The sequence below is a fragment of the Cnephaeus nilssonii genome, assembly GCF_951640355.1.
Source record: "Cnephaeus nilssonii genome assembly, chromosome: 13".
Taxonomy (NCBI): Eukaryota; Metazoa; Chordata; class Mammalia; order Chiroptera; family Vespertilionidae; genus Cnephaeus; species Cnephaeus nilssonii.
Window position 1 is genome coordinate 22,041,765 of NC_137084.1, and position 26,849 is coordinate 22,068,613.

Here is a 26,849-nt window from a genome sequence, read left to right on the forward strand (position 1 = left end):
AGCAGCTGAAGACGATCAAATCCGTGGGCACTCTTTAGAGATATATGATCTAATGTGAAAAAATTGCAGATTAATTATCCTTTTTGCAAAATGGTAATTGTTTTAATATCACACCAGAAAAAAAAAATCTGCAATTTATTTGGAATCAAACATAAACCAGTAATGTGAAATACGTCATTACATCATTGTGTTTACTAGAAGCCTGCAATTAAATCCTAAGGCTCCTTCGGTCTTAAAGCTGCATAAAATGAAACAAAAGAATGTTGCTATTAATTTTCAAACAAATGTTTATCTTTCAAAGCAGTTTGATTTGTATGAAAACGGAGGTAATGTTATAAAGTTTAGTGGATATTGTGTGCTAACTTAATTTCATTGTGAGGCTGACACTTCTAATAATATATTCACAGATCCCACTGACACTGCAATGTTAAAATTTGAAGGTGTGTGTTCAGTGGTATGTAACTTTAACTCCCCTTTGAAAGAGTTGTAAAGTGTCTTTTTAACAAAAGATGCTTTAAGAAAAACAACAGCAGTGCTCATAATGGGGAAAATAGAAACTATCTGTGAGGCCCCTAAATGGAAATTCTTTGGACTGCCTTTAACATGCACGAGTTGACACCCATGTCATTTATGTGAATGTTTGAGATTAAGAATTTATGTTTAGCTATTTTAAGGAAAATAACAAAACTTTCTTAAATAAAAACAGATATAAGTTATGTCATTTTCATTCTAAAAGATGGATGAAAGGCATTATTAATTACTGCCTAGTTATAATAATCTAGTTATTATTATTATTATAGTTTATATAATCCACCCATTTATCTTCGTTTCCGGGTAGCTGTCCTTGACCCTGTGTTCCAGCTGCTTTGGTGTTCCCAGGGTGTGGTTTGCGCGCAGCATTCTAGCACAGACGGAGGTTAGGTCTTTCTATTATTCTACAACTTTAGCATAGCTTTTAAATGATTGAAACATTGAACACACGTCTTTACTAGCCAGGGAAGACAAAGTTAAAACACAGCCTTTCCACCTGCTGACTTACAAAACTCACTGAATGAATGTTACATTAATCCCAATCGATTGTGGCAGCACACTAAAAATATTTTGAGATGGTTGAAATCTACTGTTATTACCAGAGTTGCTTTGTAGTTAGCTTAGAGAACAGCATTTAAAACTTAAATTGAACAACACTTGGAAGCCGTGCCTGTTTTTGAGAGTAAATATAATTTGGCATATAGTAAGAATAGCTAACAGTATGAGTCACACACCATGTCATTTAACAATAACATAATATTTAATTCTAGAAGTCAGCCTTCCAGAATGCTATGAGCTGGATACTACTCTGTCCCTTTACAAATAATGACATGACTGATCTTATAACCAATCTGCAAAGTAGGTATCTTATAATCCCAAGAGTGACATGCCCAAGGTCACCCAGCTGGTCTGAGGCGAAGCCAAGACTGGATCCCAGGGACGTGGCCACAGACTGCTTGCTTTCAACCACTCTGCTCTGCTGGCAAATGCCTGGTGAGCACTCTAGGTGCCATTTGAGTAAATGCTTTATTTTTGTGAATTTAAGTTTTTCTTTTTATAATTGAAGTTTGAATCTATTTTGATTTCAAGTGAACATGTGTTGAGTGACACACTTTAAAATTTCATTTGATTGAGAACTTTACTTAAAAATTTACACTTTATTTTATTTTTAGAAGAAAAGTTTAAGAACTACCTTTTAGGCCACTTTAAGATCTCTCATGAAGAGTCACATTTGTCTGGACAATGTTGTTACTGTTGAGGTGGATCATTTCAGACACTGGAAGAGGTCCTTGTCCAACTTGACAGAATTGGCTGTTATCAGAATCTCGGGGAAAACCCATGTGCCCCCATTCATTTCTTTGCCTGGTATAGTTCATTGATTCAGGTATGGGCATTGTTTTCATTCAGTTATCTACCCATGCATCCATGCATCCATCCATCCATCCTTCTATCTGCCTGTCTATCTGTTTGTACAACCAAACCTCCTCTAAAGTTTGAAGTGTTGGATAAAAGCACAAATGCCCATGTATATCTACCTTCCTTTCACAGCCCCAGCTGTATCCAGCATTGCAACGGGCATCCAAAATGCATAGATTGCCACACCGGCTTCTGTGTCTATCCAATCTCTGCCCCATCCCTGACAGAGCTGTCCCTTGGCCAACTTTCAGTAGGAGGGGCTGCACACTAGCAGCATGATTTGCAATTAGGATAGAGATGGGGCAGAGGCTGTTCCAGTCTCTGGAAACAAGTTTGGGGCTGTTAGCTAGGGAATCCTCAAGTCTCAGAGAATTGCCTAGAAATAGGATGGAGGCACATGGACTCCAGGTGGATACTTCCCCATGGCCCCCTGGATTCCTGGTCCACTGAGTAAAGCTGGAGGAAGGCAAAAGCAAGGCCCAGGGCAGGGCCCCTGATTGCCCTGTTCTATGGTTGGTACTGCATTTTACAACAGTGCAGGCCCCGGGCCAGATGTTGTTCTAGGCACTGCAGATGCACTGCAACAAAACAGATAAAACCCTCATGAAACTTACAGTCTAGTGAAATAGACCCATTTCTTATAAACTAAATTTTCTACTACCCACAGTCTCACCCTGTGACAAATCAAGGATTGTTCACATGTGTTTTTATTAAGATTTTCTTTTGTATAAGGTACTGCATTAGAAGGAAAGAAATAAAGGACCATTTTGAGAGGCTCAGAGACTATTTCTTGATTCTTGATTCTCAGAGAAAACTCTTTTTTATGTGTAAATACAGAAAGAAGACCATCTTACATCCTGATTTAAACTGTTTATTCAACAAATATTATTGACAAATTTCCTGATAAACTTGAATTGAATTGTTAAAATTACTGTACAAACACAGATCCCTTTCTGGGCATTCAAGGCCCTTAATGTCTAAAGGGATGTTTTCCTGTGTGGACTGTATGATTCACTGAGCTGTAGAGATCTGAGTTTTCTACAAGCTCTTCCAGTAGGACTTGTCTTCATTGAGGAATGATAGATGAAATAGAGTAGTCCATAAATTCCTCTCAGATTCCAAAGAAAAATCGTGTAGATCTGAAGGCTGGTGAGGAAAGTGTTCCCTGCCAACCACTGATCACAGTGATGAGAAATAAAACATTGAAAAGCAGTTGGTGAGATGCATTGGACCTTCCGTTGGTGTGCGCTGACTCAGTATTTTACCACACTTAACGAATAGTTCAAAAGTCCAAGGTTTCTGCAACTTTCCATCAGTTATTTCAGTATATCTGGGTGGGTTAGCTGACCCTGCTAAGAAATATCTACCAGATTTTAACACTTCCACTATGGTCCAGTTTGGAAGGTAATTTGACATTAAAGCCCTTAGGGTCAGGTGCTTCTCCAGTGACTTGCAAGGTGCTGAGAGCCTGGGCCCAGAGGATAGAGGCCACACACTGGTCTTGCAGCAAACACAGTGACTGGGTTGGAAAGGAAGGGGCAATGAGAGGGACTAGGAGAAAAAGGAGATCATCAATTGAGTTTATATATAGCATTGTCCCACAGGGATCCTTTAACACAATTTTATTTGGGGATCTAATATTTAAACTTTTGCTACTTAGAAACATACTACACTGTGAAAGTGAAGAGTCTTGTTGGAAGGCATTTTATGGGTGATTAATATTTTAGTTGTAAAGTGGTCAAATATAGACCAATTTAGGAAATTGAAGCCACTTATATGGCAGACATGTTCCTAATCCACTGGCTTCTTAAATCATTCTTTAAATTTTTCAACAAGATTCTCTTGCTTTTCTTCAACTCATGAAGTATTCTCTCCTGGAGAGTCAGCTCAAATTGTCTGTCTCCCATTGCTCTCCCCCTACTCTCAGCTTCTGTCAATCTATCTGCCTTTCAGATCTTATTAGTTTCTCTCATACAGTCTTGCCGTGCTGAGCTGCTGAGCACTGCAAATGTGGATAGTGTGACTGAGGAATACATCTTTTTTCTTAAATTTTAGCTCATTCAAATTTACATTTAAAGAGCCCATGTGGCTAATCACTACCTTATTGGATAGCAAAGCTATGTTGTATCATATTTCATTGTGTGTATCCTGTCTTTCTGTCCAAAGGAATGTCAGGCATTACATTTTTTTACTTCTTTTTAAGTCCCCACAAAACTTGGCACAGTGTTGTGTACATATAGTATTTGTAGGAACTTGATTACGCTAGTATTTTAAAAGATCATGATGAATGAATTACCTGCAAATATAGAGTTGGGAACTCTAATTTGGGGGTCTTCAAACTCTGAACCTATCCCACTAAGTTTTACTCTCCTATGTATACAGGAAATATTATTCAGTATCTCCTCTGTCTCTTATGTTTTAGAATCTGTGCTGAACTCTGGGGATATAACCCTGTGGTTATGATCCCTGTCTTCACAAACCTTGAAGGGGAATAGAAAACTAAACATATTAAGTGTTGGTTACATATTAAGTGTTGCTGTTGAAAGAGTCCATTACAGAAGCATTGAATCCAGTCAGGTCTGAGAAGGTCTTACTAAGTCTTTTTTTTTTAATTTTATTTCAACAATAAAGACAATTTTTTTCTCTCTTTATTGATTAAGGTATTACATATGTGTCCTTATCCCCCCATTAGCCGCCCATCTCCCCCACTCATGCCCTCCCCCCCACCCCGGTATTTGTGTCCATTTGTTAGGCTTATATGCATGCATACAAGTCCTTTGGTTGATCTCTCCCCCTTACCGTCTCACTCATTTGTGGAATATAATGAACAACTTACTAAGTCTTTAGATCCATGTCAGAATAGGTAGATCACCTACACATGGCTGCCCACATAACTCTTAGAGAATTCATTTTTATTTTGGTCACTTCTCACATCAGAGTTAAGTAACTTTATAGCCCAAACAATAATATTGCCTAATGAGATTTTTATGAAAAAGCATTCCAATCAACACCACCCCTTTAGAAAACAATATGTCAATAGGCATCATAAATTTTAAATGTTAATGTTCTTTGACTTAGAATTACATTTCTAAATTTCTAGCCTAAGGAAGTACAGTTGACCCTTGAACAACATGGGTTGGAATTGTGCAGACCCCTTACACATGTTTTTCAATAAATACAGTCAGATTTTAATACCTGCAGGTTACATATCCATGGATTTAACCACTGCTGGTTGAAAATATTATTTTCACATTCCTAACCTTGGAATCCTGGCACAGAGCAGCATAATGTGAAAATGTGTCGGTGCTTCCCAAGACTGACTTTAAGCAAAAGATCCTTGTTGGCCTGGCCAGTGTTGCGCAGTGGTTGCCCATTAACCAAGAGGTCACTGGTTCAATTCCTGGTCAGGGCACATGCCTGGGTTGCAGGCTCGATCCCCAGTGGGGGGCATGCAGGAGGCAGCCGATCAATGATTCTCTCTCATCATTTATGTTTCTATCCCTCTCTCTTCCTCTCTAAAATCAATAAAAGTTAAAAAGATCCTTGTTACAATTGATTACATTTGTTGACTTCTATTGATATTTGTTCTTTTTCTAGTGTTCTCATACCTTCTAATTTCTTTTCTCAAGATCATTGCTCTTATCCTTTCATTTGGAACTTCTACTGTTTTCTTTTCCTCTAGTTTGCTTGTTGTGTGTTTTTCCTCAACTCTTTCCCAGGATCTTTTTTTGAGGGGTTGGGGGATGCATAACGAAAATGTGACTCACAGTAGACAAACTATAGACCTTAAAAGCTGTTTGGAGAAATATTACAAAGGTATCATTTGCTTCCTCATGGCTGCCAATCTCCTTGGACCTGTCCTAACTGGTGATATAGTGATGACTAAAGTCCATTCCATCTTTCCCTGGGAACCCACAACACCATCTTAGACCAGGCAGGTGGGGTCCATCTTTTTAATGCCAGTATTTCTGAAGAGCGACTTATGGACTCTAAGACATTTATTGAAGAAGTCAGAGAAGGTAACCGTTGGACAAACCAGTGGTGAACTATCAAAGGAAGGAAAAAAGCAAGACAGGAATTAATGAAAGCAGCAATGAGAATTAGGAAAGAGATGAATTATCAGTGGTGGCAGAAACTTATGAAAGTTCCTCAGAGGTAAAGAACAGAGGAAGCAGTAAAAGACTCAGAGGAAGCACAGAAAAACATAAAAGACTGGAGCAATGGAGATGACCAAGATGATACTAGAAAGCATGTGGGTTAAGCTGCTGTGACAAACCCTCCAAACCTTTATGCTTATACAGAAGCTCATTCCTCTCTGCATGATGGGTTTAGATAAAGTGATGCTATGGAGCTGGTAGGCAGCTCTGCCATTCTTATGTGGCTTCCACCTATGGGTCTAAAGTGGCTGTTCCAGCTCTTGGCATATTCCAGCCAGTGGGATGGAGAAAAAGAACCAGGGGGCACATGTCCAATTGCTTTAAGGCTAAGGTCTGAGTCGCATCCACTCACAGCTCATTTGGCTGGAACTTTGATACATGGCTACATCTAACTGCAAGGAAGTCTTATCTTTAGCTCTATAGCCAGGTGCCCATCTAAAAATCTATTGCTACTGAAGGAGGTGAGAAGTGACTTGGGGGATAGCTATTTCTTCCTGCTGTGGATAAATAGAGCCAACCAAGAACTTTAAATGGTGAGGCACTTGACTATGAGCAAAAGAGTTGGCTTGATATAACTGAGACTGGGAAATGAAAGACTATAGGTGTGAACCACTTTCTCTTTTAGCTAGAACTCTGTGTCTTTAAGAAACATATATTTTGGAATTATTATATAATGCCAGAGATTGTATTCTTCTTCATCTCTTGAAATGGCACCTCTCTTCTTCCCTTTCATCATTCCAAATTTTTTATTCTTCGTGAATAGAAAAATCATGCATCCTTTAAGAAGTCTCCCCTCAACAGTTTCATTTCATAATAAAAAGCTCATATTATTTTCATTCTGCTAGTTCTACCTGTTATAACTCTTACGGAATGTGCCGTTTTCCCCATTACATGTTGTCTTGTCTTGTTTTCAAATACTTTCCCAGGTATATGATTTTTTGCTTCTTCCTAAAATTTTTCTGAGGGGAAAAGCCCTCTCTAACTTCGTTTGAATTTCTTGTGGTACCTCACATAGTGCTGGGGGCAGAGAGCAGTTGCTCAATACATGGTTATTCATTTGCCTTGTTTGCAAAAAATTGATACAGAAACTTTAGGTAGTGGATCCCCCAAAGATCTGAGATACCAAACCAATCAGGCCCTATCTGTTTAGTGATAAACAGAACTCTAATATCTCATGGGGTTCGACTATAGGAAGTACTGCTGAAGGTAGTTTTTTTATTTTTTATTTACAAAGCTTGCACTTGATGGAGATTTTACTGTAGTTGCAAAGAGAGCTTTGCTTTTAGACAAGTATGAAACTCTACGAGAGATAATGATAGGTTTTTAATGCTGAATATAGATTACGTCTACATATCTAGAATCTAAATAATCAGGAAGCTCAACCAACTAGAAAAACAGCAAAATAGAGCAGGTCAAAGACTTATTTTAAAAAGCAAACTTGCAAGAGATGACAGGTTTGACTTTATATCCATCTGTGTGTCCATTTATTTTTCTAGACCAAATACATACATGTAGCTGGCAATTACCATTAATGTACTATAGATTTCCATCATATTTCATAATCTTCTAAAAAATAACTTTGAATTATATTAAAAGGCTTAATTAATTATCTTCAATTGAGAGGGATAAAATATAAAATTATGGAAATTATTATGAAATAAGAATTGTTTTCAGTGTAATTATTGAATGATTTCTTATTTTCAGAAATTCTCAGTTATGCAAGATGAAAACATGATCATAGAGTCCTCCCTTTTAGCCTTTAGTTGCCACTAAAAGCCAGGCTCAGTCCTCACCAGGTACCCCAACTGGATGGAGCGTCATCCCAATACACCAAGGTTGTGGGTTCAATCCCAATTGAAGCATATTCAGAAGCAACCAATGAATGCATGAATAAGTGAACAACAAATTGATCTCTCTCTGTCTCTCTTTCTAAAAATAAATTAAAAAAAATCCAGACTGTGTCTTAAATAATTTGCTAGTTATCAAAATAATGTAAAGAGATGGGCAAGTGGGAAAATATAAGACAGAAGAACAAATTGCAAGTGTATTTAGTGTGTACAAAATATCCCAGGAATAAGACTATTTGATATGCAAAAGGTACTTGATCTTTGTGAATTTGTAAAGGCTTGTAAAGGAATAACACTGCAGTCTTCAGTGCCTTGTTTCTATCAGGGTAAAGTTATTTAAGGTATAAATCATTTTTTTTAAGGAACAGCCTTTTTATTTATTTTTTATTTACTAATTTGAGAGAGAGAGAGAGAGAGAGAGAGAGAGAGAGAGAGAGAGAGAGAGGAGGGGGGCAGAGAGAGAAAGAAACCTCCATTTGTTGTTCCACTTATTTATGCATTCATTGGTTGATTGTTGTATGTGCCATGACCAGGGATCGAACCTGTAACCTCGGTGTATCAGGACTATGCTCTAACCAACTGAGCTACCTGGTGAGGGCAAAGGTTTAACTCTTAAAAATAATTATTTACATAAAATATTACATTTATTTTTTTATATTCAGTGTAACTTGCAAAATAAATGTAACCTAACACATTTCATACAGTGGTGTACTATTGGTAAAAGAGTAGAGAGTGATTCCTAATGGATCCCGGGTTCCAGCTATGTAGCTAATATTTTAACCCTTCTATAATATCTAAGATTAGCTTGTGTGTGTAGTTCCTGATTTGGACTAGACCTTTAGAAAGCTTCAAAACAGTTCAAATCCATGGGAACTCCTTGGGCTATTATTAAATCCCATTGAAGTAGATAGTTTTCATATTATTGTTATTTTTATAATTGGCCCATTCCTTTCTCTATCATTTTCTTTTCTTTTCAGAGATGAAATACTTAAAGTTAGTCTTGGAAACTGATTTCTATCAAAATAAATATATGTATTATTGCTCTGTATGAATAATGTGTTTTCACTGTTTCTGAGGAACCATATAATTTTAAATTAATTATAGATGAATTCTAAGTGGTCTAACCTTGTGGCTTAGAAAGACAGAAAGAAAAATGAAAGAAAGAAAGGAGGGAGGGAGGGAGGGAGGGAGGGAGGGAGGGAGGGAGGGAGGGAGGAAGGAAGGAAGGAAGGAAGGAAGGAAGGAAGGAAGGAAAGGAAAGTAACTAGTTAAATAAATAGGTCATAGTGTAAAGAAAAAAGAGTTTCTTTGACAGCTATGGGATGTGAATCTAATTTCTACATGCATGTTAGACACTGCTGATTTAAGTTAGAATTTGGCAGAATATTTATAATTTATTATATCAGACCTAAATTATATATTGTATTATACTTTAATACTATGTTTATTACATTGTTGAAAACAATGTAATTATGACCTCCTGATATACTATGTAAAAAGACGTTCTCTCTTCCACTGGGACATGTTTAGATTTGTTTTTATTTTACTATTTATTTCTAAGTCTGCAAAATTAACACTTTTCTGTCACAGTGCACGCAGTCTCGCACAATTTCTCACAGTCTGCCGAAAGTTCCATCAAAGGCACTGGACTCCAAAAAACGCGATCTAAAGTGTTTTGTTTCCCATCCATTTCTTTATAAGATTAATTGAACAGAGCACTCTAGTGGATCCGTGACTCCATTAATCAGACTGAAATTGACAGGAGCAATTCCCGACTTAGTTTTTGAGGGAGAACGTCAGCCAAAATATTGAAGAATATCTTAATTTTTTATCTTTTAGGTTTAGATATATCTAGGAGGATATTTTTAATTTTATACTCCTTTCCAGGGGGGTAGATACTCATGAAGTATCATAAATAGGATGTTACCTTTAATGGTAAAGCAAGGTTTATAAAGACATTATTTTAAATAAATAAACTTGCTTTTAAACCTTATTTGACTTCCAAGTAGGTCCTTCTAAAACATGAAATATTTTTTATAAGATGCTTCTATTAAAAATATCAGTTGTTAAACAGTACCATTTTCCACACTGAAGAATGGAAAATATTAAATAGAAGTAAGTTCTCAAGGGGTAAGCATTGCACGAATCACTGTCTCCACCTAGTGCTGGCTTTTAGGAATTAAGATTTCCAGAGTCCTTACTGATCTGTAAAGTCCTAATTTATGTTATGCACATGTACAGTCATTATAGCTGGGTCTGCTGGTGCCATTACAGTTAAGGGTCTGTCAGCTCTTCATTTATAAAACAGAATATTAAGAGGTCTATTGCTTTTACATAAAAGCTCATGCTGTGCTGGAACTCTGCAGTCTAATGGCCTTTGCTCTATGTGAGTGTTTATTACAGTGCAAGTTGAACTTGACCCATTCCTTTTAAAGACACCCTGATGGGTGGAAGTTTACACAGGCACTGCCACCAGAAGGATGAGTCTTTTCATCAACAGCCTGTCCTTTGCCTTACAGTAATCTCTCTATATGCATCAGACCAATAGACATCCACAAACTCAATTGATGTGGCAGGCTCTGGATTTTCATAGCATTTATTTCAGACCCTCTGGCACACAAAAGGAGACTAATAATTGTGTCTATTCATGTGGGAGAAAACCAGGACACTGGTTTCAAAGAAGTCAAGAAAGTATTTTAAGAAAGAGGGGATGATCACACTGCTGTTAGTTCAGTCTGGAGAAATGACCTTTGATGTTGGTAATGTGAAAACCTGATGACTCAGTTTCACGGAGTTTCAGAGATGAAAATCTAACTGAAATTGGTTTATGGGGAAAAGGGAGGAAAAGGAAAGGAGAAGAGTCTTTTAAAGAATTTACTGTAAAGGGACACAAAGAAATAAGGCAATAACTGGAGGTAGAGGTGGGGTATAGAGAACAGGGTTTTTGTTTGGTTGTTTGTTTTTAAGATATAAAGCTATCAGACATTATACAGATGAAGAGTAGGAAATTTAATACTTCTAAATGAGAGAGGACATGGATCAAGGCACAAGCAGAAGTGTTGGCCTTAGTCAGAGCACAGATAGCTTTGCAGTTGTAAGAGTCAGATTCTATGTTGTTAAAGAGCAGGTCTTTCCTGCCACCACCACCTCTTGGTGTACAGGCCCCCAGAATTTTCAGCAAGTTTATGGGAAACCTGGGCCCTTGAACATGAGTTTGAACACTGAAGGTGGTTCTGATGAGGCTGACCTAGCTCAGAGAACTTTTCAGGCCCATCATGTAGGGAATTGTGGGTGATGGACTGCTCCTGTATTCTCATTCATTGCTCAGTGATTTATTACATTAATAAATGTCCATCATTTTATGTCTGAACTATAGTGATTATTGTCTTCACATAATGTTAAATTTTATTGGCTAACATTGATTCAGAAATTTTACATCTTTAATTTTAAATAAGATTGCTGTGCTACTTCTTAAATTACCAGTAACTGGCTTTATAGTGAAGCCTATCTCCCCATTCATGAAATGAATTAGCTAGGTTTTTGTATTTTTATGTTCTAGAATATTTTATATAGCATGAAAATAATCTGTTTCATGACCTATAAAGTTATGTGAGCAAGAACATGTTTTCTGTTTTATATTTAAAATCTATGAGGTGTTTTTTTAAATATTTATCAAAGATTAGCTCAATTTTTCTATTTGGTTTGTATTATATATTTTTCATCTAAATTTATATGCAAAAGATTTGCTATTTTATTTATTTCAACAACATTTCTGTATCAGTTTTCTGCTATCCTATTTTCTAAATGATTTATTTCTATTTAAATATTATTTCCTTTTATCTCTTCCATGGGATAATTATATAGATTTAAAATAAATCCAAGTAAATGTTTTATTAATTTCTCTTCTCTAGTTCTTAATAAATAAGCATTTAACATTATGAATTAACCCTTGACTATAATTCTAGATGTATCTTTTAAGTTTTCATGACTGTTATTTTTGTTGCTTCTAAATAGGTATTGATGATTGTGATTTTTTTCCCTATCTGATTTAATAGTATTTTTGGAGGGAGAATGTGTTTTTAAAATTATCTGGTGATTAAAATTTGTACTTTTCTTTACATCTAATTTTATTCTATCCCTAGAAGCCTGGTGCATGAAATTCATGCACGGGGGGAGGGGGAGTTTCCCCCTCCACCCAGCCTGCACCCTCTCCAATCCGGAACCCCTCGGATGTCCGACTGTAGGTTTAGGCCCAATCCTGGGGATCGGGCCTAAACCAGCAGTCGGACATCCCTCTCACAATCCTAGACCGCTGGCTCCTAATCACTCACCTGCCTGCCTGTCTGGTCACCCCTAACTGTCCCCCTGCCAGCCTAGTCACCCCTAACTGCCCCCCACTGCTGACCAGGTTGCCACCAACTGCCCCCTCCCTGCCAGCCTGGTTGCTCCTAACTGCCCCCCCCCCGCCAGTCTGGTCACCCCTTACTGCCTCCCCCTGCCGGCCTAGTTGCCCCTCATTGCCCCCCCTGCCAGCCTAATCACCCCCAACTGCCCTCCCTGCCGGCCTGGTCACCCCCAACTTCACCCCCCGCCAGCCTGGTCACCCCTAACTGCCCCCCCTGCCGGCCTGGTCACATCTTACTGCCCCTCCTGTCAGCCTGGTCACCCCCAACTGCCCCCCCTCTGCCAGCCTGGTCACCCCTAACTGCCCCCCCGCCACCCTGTTCGTAGGCAGCCATCTTCTGAGGGCATGATGGTCAATTTGCATATTACCTCTTTATTATATAGGATTTGCTACAAAGAGTGGCTTATTCAATTTTCATTTTAAAACTGTATTAAAATAGACTTTGTTAGTGGCAAATATTACAAGTATTCTGAGAATTGTTAAGAAAGACATATTTTCTTTTATAGGCTATAATATATGTAAAAATAGTTATACATTCATTAGTTATAACAATCAGATATTTTATATCCTTATTCTTCACTTTAAAAATATTTGCCTAGTAGATTATAATATGTTGTCTATGTTGGTTTCTCTTTGAATGTCTAAAAAGTTTTGCTTGATTTTTTCTATGTTAGTATTGTTATTTATGACATAGTTATTATAAAATGACTTTGTTATTCTATCTAATTTGCCTTTGTCTCAAATTTCACCATCAATTATGACTGCCAATTTTTCCTGATTTTTAAACATTTATTTTTTTATTTTAATATTACTTTTATTTGTGTCTCTTGTACATAGTAAACTATCAGATTTGGGTCTTTAATTGTTTACCTAGTTCATAATAGTACTCAATAAATATTTTGCAGTGATAGTTAACCTTGCTATATAACTCTTGTCTTGTATTTTGTTTTAGGTGGGCCATAAAACATGCAGGCACCAGTAAGCCAGGCCAGTGGAAACATTCCAGAGTTGAAAATCCTCTCTGGAATAAGCTTACCTACATGTGGCCAGTCCTTCCCAGCGGCCAACTTAACGAGGTTGTATTTTAGTAGAAGATGTGATTGTTGAGACTTAAGTTTTAGGCCCCATTCAGTGTTATAACAATTTCCATGCAAGTTTTCGATTCATAGTTGTTAGGTGCAAAAGATCACTTCATTCTGTTGTTCTATCAGTTGGTAATTTGCATTTAAGTTACCCATTATGGAGATGAATTTATCTATTTTTCTTGTATTCTGTTAAATTTTACTTTATGTATTCTGATATTTAGTTCTTAGAAACACACATGTTCAGAAATATTGTATCTCTATGGAGAATTGCTATTTTATCATCAGGTAGACTCTCTTGAGCCCTAGTGAAAGTCTCAATTTCCTAATATTAATAGAAATATTTCAGTTTTTTTATTTTCCTAGTATATCTTAATTGTATATTTTTATATTTAGGGGGTCTCCAATAATCAGCATATAGTTGATTTTTTAAATTACCTGACAGTCTTTATCTCTACATAAGGACTTGGTCTATTATTATTATTATTAAATATTTTTATTGATTTCAGAGAGTCAGGGAGAGGGAGCTAGAAACACACCCCCAAGCCCGCAACCGGGTATGTGCCCTGTCTGGGAACCAAACCATGACCTCCTAGTTCATAGGTCGACACTCAACCACTGAGCCACGCCAGCCGGGCTGATCTCTTTTATTTATTACAATGACAGATATATTTAGATTATTATTTGCTTTTTATTTGTTCTGGGTTTTTTTCTGTGTTATTTTTCCTCCATTCTTATTTTTTGATTGAGTTTTTTTCTTATATTTTTCTTATCTACTAGTTTGGAAATTATATCATCATTTTCCATTCTTTATTTTTATTACTCTGAGCATTTTAACTTGCATACAAATGATCAAAATCTAAATTTAATAAATATATCTACTTTTCTCTCAAATAATTGATAGCATTATGGTATTTTGATGTCAGTGATTTGATTTGTAACTTACATGCTATTATTATCATGTATTTTTAATTTTATATTCTTAAAATTTTCCATAAGATATTAACATTATTGTATGCAGATAATATTTACTTAGATTTACCCAAAAGTTTTCTTCTTTCTCCTTATAAATTCCTCTTACATCTTAGTCCTTCCAACCTTGGTTACTTTCCTTTCCCTTAGCATATCCTTCTTTTAGTTATTGTAGCCAACTTCGTTTCTACTTATCTGAAAATGTCTTTATTTTGCCCTCATCCATGAAAGGTTTCTCCACTTAGCAAACTGAAGATATCACCACTGGCTTCTATCTCCCTCTGTTGTTATTGAGGAGTCAGCTATCACTCTAAATATTATTCCTGACAGCTTTTAAAACCTTCCCTTTTCTTTGACACTTAGTTTCACCATAACATATCTGAGGTTCTCCTGTTAGACTTTCCACCCTTCACGTGCCCTGGAAATCCTCTCCTGTGCCCTTCCCCTGCGAGACCATGGAAGCAGAAGTTCACTGGAGTTTGGAAAATTCCCTCAAGATAAAATCCAGCTTCAGTACTCTGCCTACCTCTCTGGGTCTCTAGTAGGTCTCGCTTTACCGCTAGATCAATGATACGTTCTAAAAGATTTTTTAAAGTAGTCTATCCTGATTTTTCTTAGTTGCTGTCATATTTTCTGGTTTCAGCCAAGTTTTTTTTTTTTCTTTACCCTGAAATCACAATTTTCTATTTAATCATTGAGTGTCAGTTTTTTAGGGGAAGGACTGATGGGGTCTGAAACCAAGAAGTCATTGCTTAGGGCCCCAAAGACGCCCACATATTTGGACTGCAGTGAAGCAACAGTCTAGAAAGCTGCGCTTTGTTGAAAGAGAAGGGAATTCTTCAAAATGCCAGAAGCTGTGGGTTGGGTAGCCTGAGCAAGGGGCTAGGCGAATTATGTGTCTAAGATTCAGGGTTTGCAGCAATAGTGAGAGCCAGGGTAGAGGCCAGGTGAAAGGGTAGCACAAAGAAACTAAGGGACCCAGCATTAGACCAAGAAAGAAAAAATGTGCTAATTATACATTTTTCTTCAGAGGTTCAGGAAGGGCAGAGGCTAAAACCCAGGGAGCAGGGAGGATAACTTGCTCCTCACTGGTGGTGAGCAGGTGCCAGTAGGTTGCCCAGAGGCCGAAGAGGACAAGAGGCACATCATTAGGGGCCTCTAAGGATCCAGAACAACTACCCACATATAGACCATGAACCCCTTTACTCAATGGTATACAGTTTATTGAAGTTTCATCTATACCCAGAAACCACAGTGAGGAAGGGAAAAGGAGAGACATATCGTTGACAGGAAACAACAGTTCTGGTAAGAAGTTTGCATGATTGAATATGTATTCAAAAGTGCAGAGCTAAAAAACAAACAAACAAACAAACAAAGACTTTTCCAACTTGGCAGAAACTGGGACATCTCTAATTGGACTATCAAATTTCCCACCCACTCAATGGGATGGGGGGAGGTCAGCGGTGCCTCAGCGGAAGTGTGCTTTCTTATATAGGAGAAGAGAAAACATTATAATGACTGCAAATGTAACAGATATTGCGCTTATATATTTCAGTATACAAGTAAAGTAATTTAGTTAATTAATGAATTTAAATGATGAGTGGTAATTATATTAGGAAAACTAAGTCAACCAGGTTCCTTTTAACATTTACTTTTTAAAAAATAAAATTTTGCCAATAGTCTGGGATTTGACAATTATATGATCTTAAGGATGAAAATGGACTCCTGAGTTCCCTAGCCATTCAAAGAGAACAATAGCTTTTGGGCAGAGTGAATAAGAAGTTGGCCCTCACTTGTAAATCGAAGGGAAAGGACTAGGCACTAAATCAGCTAAAGTGATACAAATTGACCATGTGTTGCAGAATGACTCAGCCTAAGAGTCCTGTTATCTTGAAATATTTGAGAAAGAGAGGAAGATACTTATCAAGCAGGGAACTCAGTTTTCATTCAAATTAAATGTGACCCATTTCACTTAAAATCTGAATCTATCTTATCTGAAGGAACCATGTTTTCTTCAATTCTATTGCCACATAGTCTATTTCTTAAGCAAAAAGATACTTTTATTAGTGTATAATTAAATACAATAAATATTTTGCTTGGAAAAGACTTTCCATTTAAGTAAACTGCAATTAAAAATGTGACATATGATGGGATTCAGAACACTTTGGTCACTGTAGGTATATGTATTAATTTTATTATAAGTTTAAAATTCCAACTTTACTACTTATCTAATCATTATTTATTATATATGTAGGCAATGCAGGTAGAGCAAGGAAGGAGGTAGACATGGCCTCTACCTTCATGGAGCTTACAGTTTAAACAATATAGGCTGTGTGCCACAAAGGAAGGAATTGGAAAGGAAGAAGGCAGAGCTGGTGGATAGAAGTCAAAGAAGGGAGAAAGAAGAAACTCACGTAAGAAGTTTGGTGTCCCAGAAACAAGGCTATTTGTTCATTCAGTTATAAGGTCAGTATGAGGAAAGCTAGCCAGGCTGATTGAATGAGCCTAAAAATTAAGTCCAAATATGGAATCTAAGAAAACTATCTAAGAAACACTATCCTGAGTGAGACTAAAATTCTTCTGTTCATTCCTGGATGAGAACTATTAAAATAGAATAAAAACCAAAGGAAGTATGGACAACAGGAATTATTTTTGTGGTGACTCAGACTACATTAATGCCAAACTGTTTGCCTCTCAGTGGTGACAGCTGGTCTGAGAACTGATTTCATGCTTCTTGATTAACTATTAATCATCCTAAAAGGCAAGTGATACTGTTTCATGAGTGAATAGCATGTTATATGTCTTAGGATACCAGTATTTTTTAAATATGCCAAAACCTCCTACAAACAAGATTAATTAATTATTTTGATTTAGTCTGTGATGAAGTTCACTGGAATAATTTCCAGGAACTCAGGTTATTTTCTCACCTTTTGGGGGAAAGGTTATAAATTGAGAAGTTCTACTTCTAACCATTTAAAGGTAAGGAGCAATGTACTTTCATATTCCAGAATGAAATCATTACAAGCAGTAAGTATGACGAGGCTTAATATTTTGGAATGAGTGACTGCATGGTGATTTTTAAATTACTAAATTAAAATATATTCATTTGGAGGAGCACATGTTAAAAAAAAAAGAAAGTTGAAAACACACATTTGATTAATCTGTTAAGAGATTATGATAATTAACTCTAATTATGAAGGGCAAGAAAGGATATGTGAAAAGGCCCAAGAGAGAAAATTAAAGAATCTGTTTGTTTATTAATAGTAAATAGATAAAGGAAGGTCAATTTGACTAAGAATTTAGATCATTGGTTAAGAGCTGGATTCAAAGAGGCCTTTGGTTATGAGAGAGAGAGGAAAAAGAAAAGGCAGAACTACCCGAGTAAGGAAGCACCACAGCCCAGCAAGGCTCCTGACAATGCAGCTGTGCCTTGCAGTAGTGTGAACACAGAGAGAAGCACTAAGAAATAAATGGGTACATGAGAATTCCAACAGAGAAAACAGAGGGCGAGGAAATAGCACTCCAGTCCAGTTAATCCATGTTTTTTTGTTGTCCTTCTTATCCTGACACTATATTTCTCTATTTCTATGAAGGACCAAGTAAAAGTTCCCTAAACACTAGAACACGGTTTATAGGAGCTGAAAGAAAGAACTAGCAGTGATATGGCATACATTTGGGAAGTTTTGAAACCCACGATAATCTTTTGATTGGGTTTCTGTGATATCTTATATTACAAAGAGAAGACCTCGGGCTTCCTTCATCTGGCTGGAAAGCAAAGGACTCCATCTGAAGTCAGCGATGCTCCAGTGGAGCTGAAACCAATGTTGGCATGGTTACCACTTGTCCTGAGACAAGTTTAGGAAGTGAAAGGACCTACAAATCACTAGTAGCTGAGACGGCACACTTCTGATAAGTTCATCAGAATTATAGCATGAGTGGGATATTGAAAAAAAATCTTAGTTCTATATCCTAACTCTATGAACTGACTGTTCTCACAGACTTGTTTTAAGAAAGAACCTTGTTTCTCTGCCTTTCCCTTCCATGGTTCAGAAAAAAAGAGAGGGGGAAATATTAATGACTTTATACCAAGGCTTCAATGTGACAGTTTTTAGTAAGAAGACTGTTTTCCTCTCTCTCCCGCCTATCCAACCCTGGCTTCATGTCTAAAATGTTGATTTGCTCAGAATTGCTTAATATCTTTGTTGTAGAAGAGTTACAGACAGGTCAATCCTGAACTTATTTCTTGAAGAGTTATGCAACGCCACTCCTCCACCATCCCACATGCTAAGTATAACCCTTATACAATAGAAAAGCTTCAAATGAAAATATACAATGAGTTTGTCATAACCTTTTGTGTTTCTTCTCAGTAACAAGAGTAAGGAAAAGTGACCCCTTGTTGCTCCATTCATAATAATAGACACATATCTAAATAAGCGCGTTGTCTGCCCTTTTGCATTTAAATTTCCATATAGGCAACAGGTTCTCAGTGAAGGTCAGGAGTACATTAAAACTTCATTAACTCAAATTTCTGCTTACTTAGAAGTGTGATAAGTTAGCCTCGTTGTATATCACTATTATAAATACATGTACATTTATATTAAAAATATAAAGGAAAAAACACTCTACTCATCAGTTTTTAACATTTATTTATACTGCTTTTCTCCTAATTGCGTGCAATTAATGTTATTTACTTATTCATCTCACAAATTAGAGCATTATAATTAGATGCTGTTTCAGAATATTTAATCTTCACAACCTTCAGACATTGTTTATAATATATTCACAACACATTTTTCTGAGCTATGTGATTGTTCAGTATAACTGCAAGATCCTAACAATTTTTTTCAAGGGATTATGTTAGTAAATTATTACTTTTTGTCCAGTCTTTTAAAAAAAGACCTCCCCTTTTATAAACTAAAGACCAGATGCCTTGGTCTGTATTGGTCTGACATGCCAGCACACCTCTCCAACCCACAGGTGTTACCTGGACACTAGGACCTCCTCTGTAGTGATTATCTGAGTATTTTGCCTGCTCAGCATGACTTACCCCTTCTTTGGGTATTTGTAACCCTTTAGGAAATTACTTAACCTGCTACAGAGTATTTATATCCCAAACAGGCGTTAAAGACTAACCAAACTGATTCTTAAATGTGCGTGAAGTAGCAAAAGGCCAACAAGAACCAATTTCCAAAGAAGAATAACAAGGTGGGGGTATTTGCCCTCCCAAATATCAAGACTTACCAAGTACAATTAAGGCAGCATGGTACTGTACTGGGAGAGATAAATTGATAAATTAAAGAGAGTAAAACACACAGAAACAGACCCATACTTATATGGAATTGTGATATTTTACAAGATAGTTACTGCAGATTAATAGGGATTTAATTGCTGCCAGGACAATTGTTTATTCAGATAGAAAAAAGAGAAAGAAAGGACTTGGACCTTGTCTAACATCACCTCTGATCATCCCTTTCCTCAGTTACTCTTCCTCTGCAAACCTCTATTTCTGTGAGTGGCAATACCAAGTCGCCTAAGCTACAAACCTGGGAGCCATCCTTACTTCCTTTTATTTCCCTAAACATCATGTTCTATTAATCCTCAACCTGATACATACACTGCCCATCATCTTACCCTCCTTTACTGCACTAACTCCTGCTGAGGCTTCAGGTCTGTCTCAGGACATTTCTGAGTTAGGTTCTTCTCCATGTGGTCCCACCACACCTCATAATACCCTCTTGCTATTATACTTACACTACTTAATTGCCAGTTTATTTCTAGCTAAGTTTCTGAGCACCCACTAGAAATTCCTCAGGGTAGAGTATCCTATCATGTTCGTAGTGTTGTTTATTTAATGTTAATATTTTATTTTAAGTTTATTTTTTATTGATGTTATTACAGATGTCCCCTATTTTCCCCACTCCCCCTTCCACTCAACCTCCACCCCACCCCAGGCCTTCACCCCTCTATTGTCTGTGTCCATTGGCTATGCATATATGCATATAAGTTCTTTGGTTAATCTCTTTTCCCCCCCCTCCACTCCCCCCGCTTCCGAGATACCAGTCTATTCCATGCTTCTATGTCTCTGGATCTATTTTGTTTATCAGTTTATTTTGTTCATTAGATCCCACATATAAGTGAGATCATGTGATACTTGTCTTTTTCTGACTGGCTTATTTCACTCAGCATAATACTCTCCAAGTTATTTCCAGTGTCTAAGCACTGGGCCTGCACTATAGTAAACAATATTTGGATAATGCATGAATTAATAAATAAATGTATATATGAATAAATGAATATAAATTAACTGAATTTTATGAATGAAACATCTGAAATTTAAGTTTTATCATCTCGCTGTGTTTTTTGGAGTGTTCCCCAAATATATTCTTTTTTGCCAAAAGGGTCTAGTTTAAGATAATATTATTTCATGTTGTAAAACTACTTTTCACACATTCTAACTTTCCTCATATTAAAGGTATTTCACACATGAACAAAAACATTCCAAGTTAATTCAGTTCTATTTTACTAGAACGATGTTTCTCTGAAAGGGAATAAGTCTTCCTTGTTGTAACACAACATAGATTTGACATACACTTAAAAAATTACTATCCTTCCTCTTTATTCACACAAAACACTAATTAGACTTGAATAAAAGATTAAAAGCATCAGTATTGTATTACATTTCTTTATATCTTAAAGTAACTCTCTTATTTATTATCAATTTTTTGTCATTTCTTTCTAAAGGAGTTTGATTGGCCAATAGAAGGACTGCTTATTCCAAACAGTCCTTCCATGAAGAAACCCATCTGTAAGTCACCAGAGCAGGATGTGCCCGTAAGACTCAGAGTTCTGCGGAATGGAGACAAGAATAAAAACAGAGCGCTTGTTATAATGAGTCCAGACATATCACCTGGGCGAAAAATGCAGTAAGGACAGCTTGTTCAGTTTTCTCATTAAGTACACTTTCTAATTTCTACAGACTTTAGTCTTCTTGCTTACTGATGTTTTTCTGAGATAATTCTGTGTTTATTTTTTTAAAAGTTCTCCCATGTTGATATTTAGAGATGAAAATAGATATTCAGATTTATTTAGTTTCTATGTCAGGAAACACTTGAACTCTTGATTTAGGCTAGGCATGGGATAAAATAATGAGTTAGAAATTAATAGTTCTGAAAAAAATGTATATCAATATCTATTTTGAATTAACAATTCTTTTAGTATTATTAATTTGAAATAATTCATTTGAAATTGCTTCTTAAATATATTTTTACAATTCCTTATTAAAGTCATTATATACAATTGTTTACACTTATAGCTTTGGCATATTTAACAAATAAATATAGTTCTCAAAATATAACTTTATATAATTTTATATCCTTGACTTGGAATAACATTTTAAAAGTTCATCATAGAAAAGCATTGATCTGTACTTTAGCTGATGTTATGAGATTTGAATAAAATTTTCCCAAGTAGCCAATATTTCTCCAGCATTAGAGAAAAATCGCCTGCTATATTTTCTTTATATTTTATGACAAAAGGAATCACAGATCAGCACAAAGCTCTGGTATAAAGAATGAGTTAAACACATTGTTTCTCATATGATTAGCAGTGATATTACCTCTTGACCTTTCTTTTGAGATGTTTAGAATAGTTGAGGCTGCTGATAATAGTTTAATATAACTTTCTTCACATTGATTAAATATACTTCATACATCGCTGAACAATGAGTAATATTCAGATCGGCTGTCCACTGAACTGCCTTGTAAAGATGATAAAGTAAAAAATTAATCTTCAAAGTAAAGTCAAGCCTGAAATTGAAATCTTTGACGCATACATTTCATAATTAGCTCATTCTGCTAGATGTAAAATGTAAGGGTAATGCCCTTAAAGTAGGATATGACTTTTTTCTTTTAGCATGCAAAGTTAAATAATTTTTGTCTCTTCCTATATTTCTTTCTTTCTTATTCTATATCTTTAACTGTGGCTCAAAATTGTATACAGATTTGGTCTTTTCCCATTAACGTTTTAAAATGCGTAATTCAATAAGGTAACCCAAACATAATTTGAGAGATTTGTTCATTTGGACAGCTATTCTAGCAGAGAGTCTGTGAAACTCTCTGCTGTCATTGTTCATGGAACAGTGTGTCCTGGTAATCAAATGTCCATTTTGTTCACTGCATGAATTAATTATTCCCAAATAATTAAAATACACTGGCATACACTTGACTCTAAAACTCTACTAAATATGTTTAATTTATCTTTGCTGATTCAGAAAGTTTTCTACAGGATCATCAATAGCATTTTCCCCCAGAGCTGTATGTAAGTCCTGGTAACAGAGAGATTCAATGGAAAGAGATTTGGCTGACATCACAGGGAGGCTGTGTTGTCCAGCTCCAGTGGCCACTGTTTTCATTGTATTCGATGTGAATGGCACCCCAGAGTTGTGCAAGGTGGAAGCCTTGCTGTGCTACTTTTAATATATCCAAGTCAAAATAAATAAATGCAAATGACATGTAGGGGCAAATTGCTTGCATTATCCTGAAACTTATTCATAAGAAGAAAGAGGGTTGAGCTATTTCATGTCTTTAAAAGCAAACTCTGGTTATAGATGAAATATAGATCCATTTTAACCAAATTCTGCTTCAATCACATGGTCTCCTTTGGTTATTTAATAATTCACTCTTGAGAGTTTGAGGAGCTTTTGTTCTTGTTTTTGTTGATTCCTCCATCTGCAAAGCCAAAGGAAGATCAAGTAGCATTTGTTCTTTACTTAGTTGACCGTTTTCTCAGTGAGTAACAGAATGTTGGCAAATAGTCTTGATGATGGTTGTCAGATTTATATAAGTCAAGACCATTGTGATCTCGGTGTCACAGGAGAATTTCATCTCTTAGAACTATAAACAAAGTTAAACAAAGAAAAAAATTTAAGTGATATTTTAAAGAATTGTAAAAGGAAAGGCTCAATTTGAATTTATAAAGTAAAATTTTATATTTTAGATAATTTCAGGGAGTAAGTTATTAGTAAGTTATAATCCCTAGACTCACTCAAGCTCCTTAGTATAGCTTTTATGTTCTTTATGACCTATCCCTGCTCATTTCTCTAGCTCAGTGGTCGGCAAACTTATTAGTCAACAGAGCCAAATATCAACAGTACAACGATTGAAATTTATTTTGAGAGCCAAATTTTTTAAACTTAAACTTCTTCTAATGCCACTTCTTCAAAATAGACTCACCCAGGCCGTGTTATTTTGTGGAAGAGCCACACTCAAGGGGCCAAAGAGCCGCATGTGGCTCGTGAGCCGCAGTTTGCCGACCACTGCTCTCTAACTGCATCTCTTATCAACATTCCCCCCAATTTCTACTTTTAAACCCCCTCCATTCCCCAACATCTTCCATCTGCCTTAATAATAAAGGCCTTCTGAGAATGAGTTTGTACTTCATTGCTAGATGTTGACTCTGAACTCCACACTTCCCTCCCCATCCCTGAGTTAGCTATGTACTTCCTTGCTTTCTATCCCCATAGCTCCTATCACTCTGTGATTATCCACTTATGACTCCATCCAGGAGATAGAAAACCAGGATAATACACTATTCATCCATATATGTTCTCACTGCTATGGTGTGGCTATGGAACAGTGTGTCCTGATCAGTTGAGTATTAAGTCACTTTATTCACCACATGGCTTAGGGAACCCAACAGCCCCTAAACCAGAGCTTAATAAAATTAATAAATAAATCAAGTAATGGTTAATTATATTTGATTACTATTTTAATGAATGAATGAACAACTACATTTGACCACTATTTCTTTCATTTAATAAAATGTAGAGATTTTTTAAATACACAAAATAGTTTTCTTTTTTTTTTTTTAAATATATTTTTATTGATTTTTCACAGAGAGAAAGGGAGAGGGATAGAGAGCTAGAAACATCGATGAGAGAGATACATCGACCAGCTGCCTCCTGCACACCCCGCACCGGGGATGTGCCCGCAACCAATGTACATGCCCTTGACCGGAATCGAACCTGGGACCCTTCAGTCCACAGACCGACGCTCCATCCACTGAGCCAAACCGGTTTCGGCCAAAATAGTTTTCTAACTTGAAAGTTTGAAAAGATGTATATTCCAATTAAACATCCTTTTTCTGTGTAACAAATTTTAGGTTTGGATTGATTGCCTAGAATATATGAATAAACATATGAACATATACAACATATGAATAAAATATCCCAGGAAAAATAAATGTCATCTCTGCATTTTCTTTAAACTTGAAAAATTCACATCTTAGAGAGATCAGCATTAATAGAGAGGATTAAAATATTGAAAATTCATTTTCTTATATAAGTTACTCATAGCATAAATGTAATGAAGTTTAATATTTAATTGTGATAGTTTTTGAAACCCTATTTTTTAAAAAAACAGGCAGATTATTTTAGGGCAAATTATGATAAATTAAAACCTCAAGATTTTTTTACATATTTAAACAAGTTGAAAGATAATTGGCAATACATACTGACATATTAATCAAATCTTGGATCATTTGTTTCAGAAATGTTGACACTGAAATGAAAGAGAATGTGAAAAAGTATGTCACTAAATATTCTAAAACCAAAACAAAGCAGACTGAATATCATCAACTTTTGGAGAGGTAAGCACTTACCATCCTACATGCAATGGTATTTTCCATTCACATGCCTGAATGATTATGTATTACACAGAACACAACATACATATGGACCTACATAAGAAAACAGTTGTTCATATAACAGTTTTAGGATTTTTAACACATAGAAATACATTAACTGTGTAGGTTCATGATACCAATGGAAATTCATACATTTTCCCCAAATTTCAAGGCAATTTCCCCTAGCTTTTGAACTATCAACTTTGTAAATATAAATTATACACACTTAAAAAATATATTTCATAGTTTAACAGCACTTTTCTTTGGTTTATATTTGAATTGAGAGTAGGGTAGTTAGCTAATTTAAATCCATTTTTATATGTCACTAACATATTTGTGAAATGTTGTAATTTTCTTTTGGTAAATATATTCCTACCAAAACAAAAGTTGTTCCCACAGAACTTGATAACTGTTCAAGGTTGAGCACTTAAACTTTTTTGCAAAATATGTCTTGTTGAATTTAAAGAGGCAGTCTTACTAAATTTAAGGGAACTTATGCTATCCTTTAGTTATTTAATACCTAGAGGCCCGATGCACGAAATCCATGCAAGAGTAGGCCTTCCTTCCCCTGGCTGCCGGCACTGGCTTCCCTACAGCATCCGGGACCCAGGCTTCCCTCACAGAGGGAGGCCCTGCTCACCCGCCTCAGCCCACTGGTCAGTGGCCTGGGCCTCACTCTGTGGGGTGATCATGGGGCGATGGCCAGCCCCTGACCAATCGCATCGCACCCACCTTGGCTGGCCTGGCGCCAGTGGGTGTCATAGCGTGGTCCCGGATGGTTGTCCAGATGGTCTTCCGGATGGTCGTTCTGCTATTCGGCCATTCAGTTGATTTGCATATTATGCTTTTATTATATAGGATTCATACAAGACAGTTTTGAGAGTCTTTTGTTGGTGGTGGTGGTGGTTCTTCCATCTACAAAGCCTAAGAAAGATCTAATAGCATAACAGCCCATTTAAAAATAATTGATATAGAATATTTTTGTTGATACCTAATGTTGTGGAAACATGGAATATTGGAAAGACCATTGGATTAAGAGTAAAAGGAATTGATTTTAGCTCTACTTCCTCTTCCCCACAATTCTGCCTCTTTACCTCTAACCTAAGCTGACTATATAGATTCCAGCCTCTCCAGCCTCCAGTCCATCTTTCACCTTTCTGATACATAACTTCCTAAAAAAGCAGATCTGATGACACCACACCTCTGCTCTGATGCCTTCAATGACTTCCTGCTGTTAATGGAATAGAGGCCAAGTTCATTAATTTGGCAACCTAAATGCTTTCAATCAGTTCCTATTTTCTTTTCCAGCTTTATCTGGCTCTTCCTCCTGTCCATATACTCAGCTCCAGACATAAAAAAAACTTATCTTCTCTAGGTCATAACCCTCCTTGATGAATGCCTATTCACTGTCAAGGCCCAACCCAAATGTTGCTTCCTTAGACAAGGCTCCCTGGAGAAATTCATCTTGTTTCGGCTGTGTTCTCACAGGATCCTGGCCAGGTGCCCATTACAGCACCCACTGCTTCATATTACACATCAGTTGCTGACCTGTCTCTCCCCCTGACTAGGGAGGGAACTCCTCAGGGAACAGGGAAGCTGATCATTTATCTTGATATCCACAGGGCTGGGCCAGTGCTTGTTTGCAGGAGCGTGGCGGCAGGGGAGGGGGTCAGGGGGTGGGGGATGGGGGGTGGGGTTCACTATTTAATGCTTAACCAAGCAAAAAAAATTATATTTCAAAAGAAGTAAAGGGCTATAG

At 36.6% G+C, this 26,849-nt stretch overlaps 1 protein-coding gene across 1 annotated transcript in view; it reads left to right on the plus strand.

Annotated features, from left to right (window-relative positions):
* The window catches only part of DCDC1 (doublecortin domain containing 1), a gene marked incomplete at its 3' end in the record, with an annotated part of 318,067 nt that overhangs the window by 234,859 nt on the left and 56,359 nt on the right, over nucleotides 1-26,849 (plus strand). Inside the window, exons 20-22 of the mRNA XM_079788060.1 lie at nucleotides 13,309-13,435; nucleotides 21,155-21,333; nucleotides 24,956-25,054. Coding sequence (XP_079644186.1) covers nucleotides 13,309-13,435; nucleotides 21,155-21,333; nucleotides 24,956-25,054 — 405 coding nt within the window. The remainder of the gene's footprint in view (nucleotides 1-13,308; nucleotides 13,436-21,154; nucleotides 21,334-24,955; nucleotides 25,055-26,849) is intronic.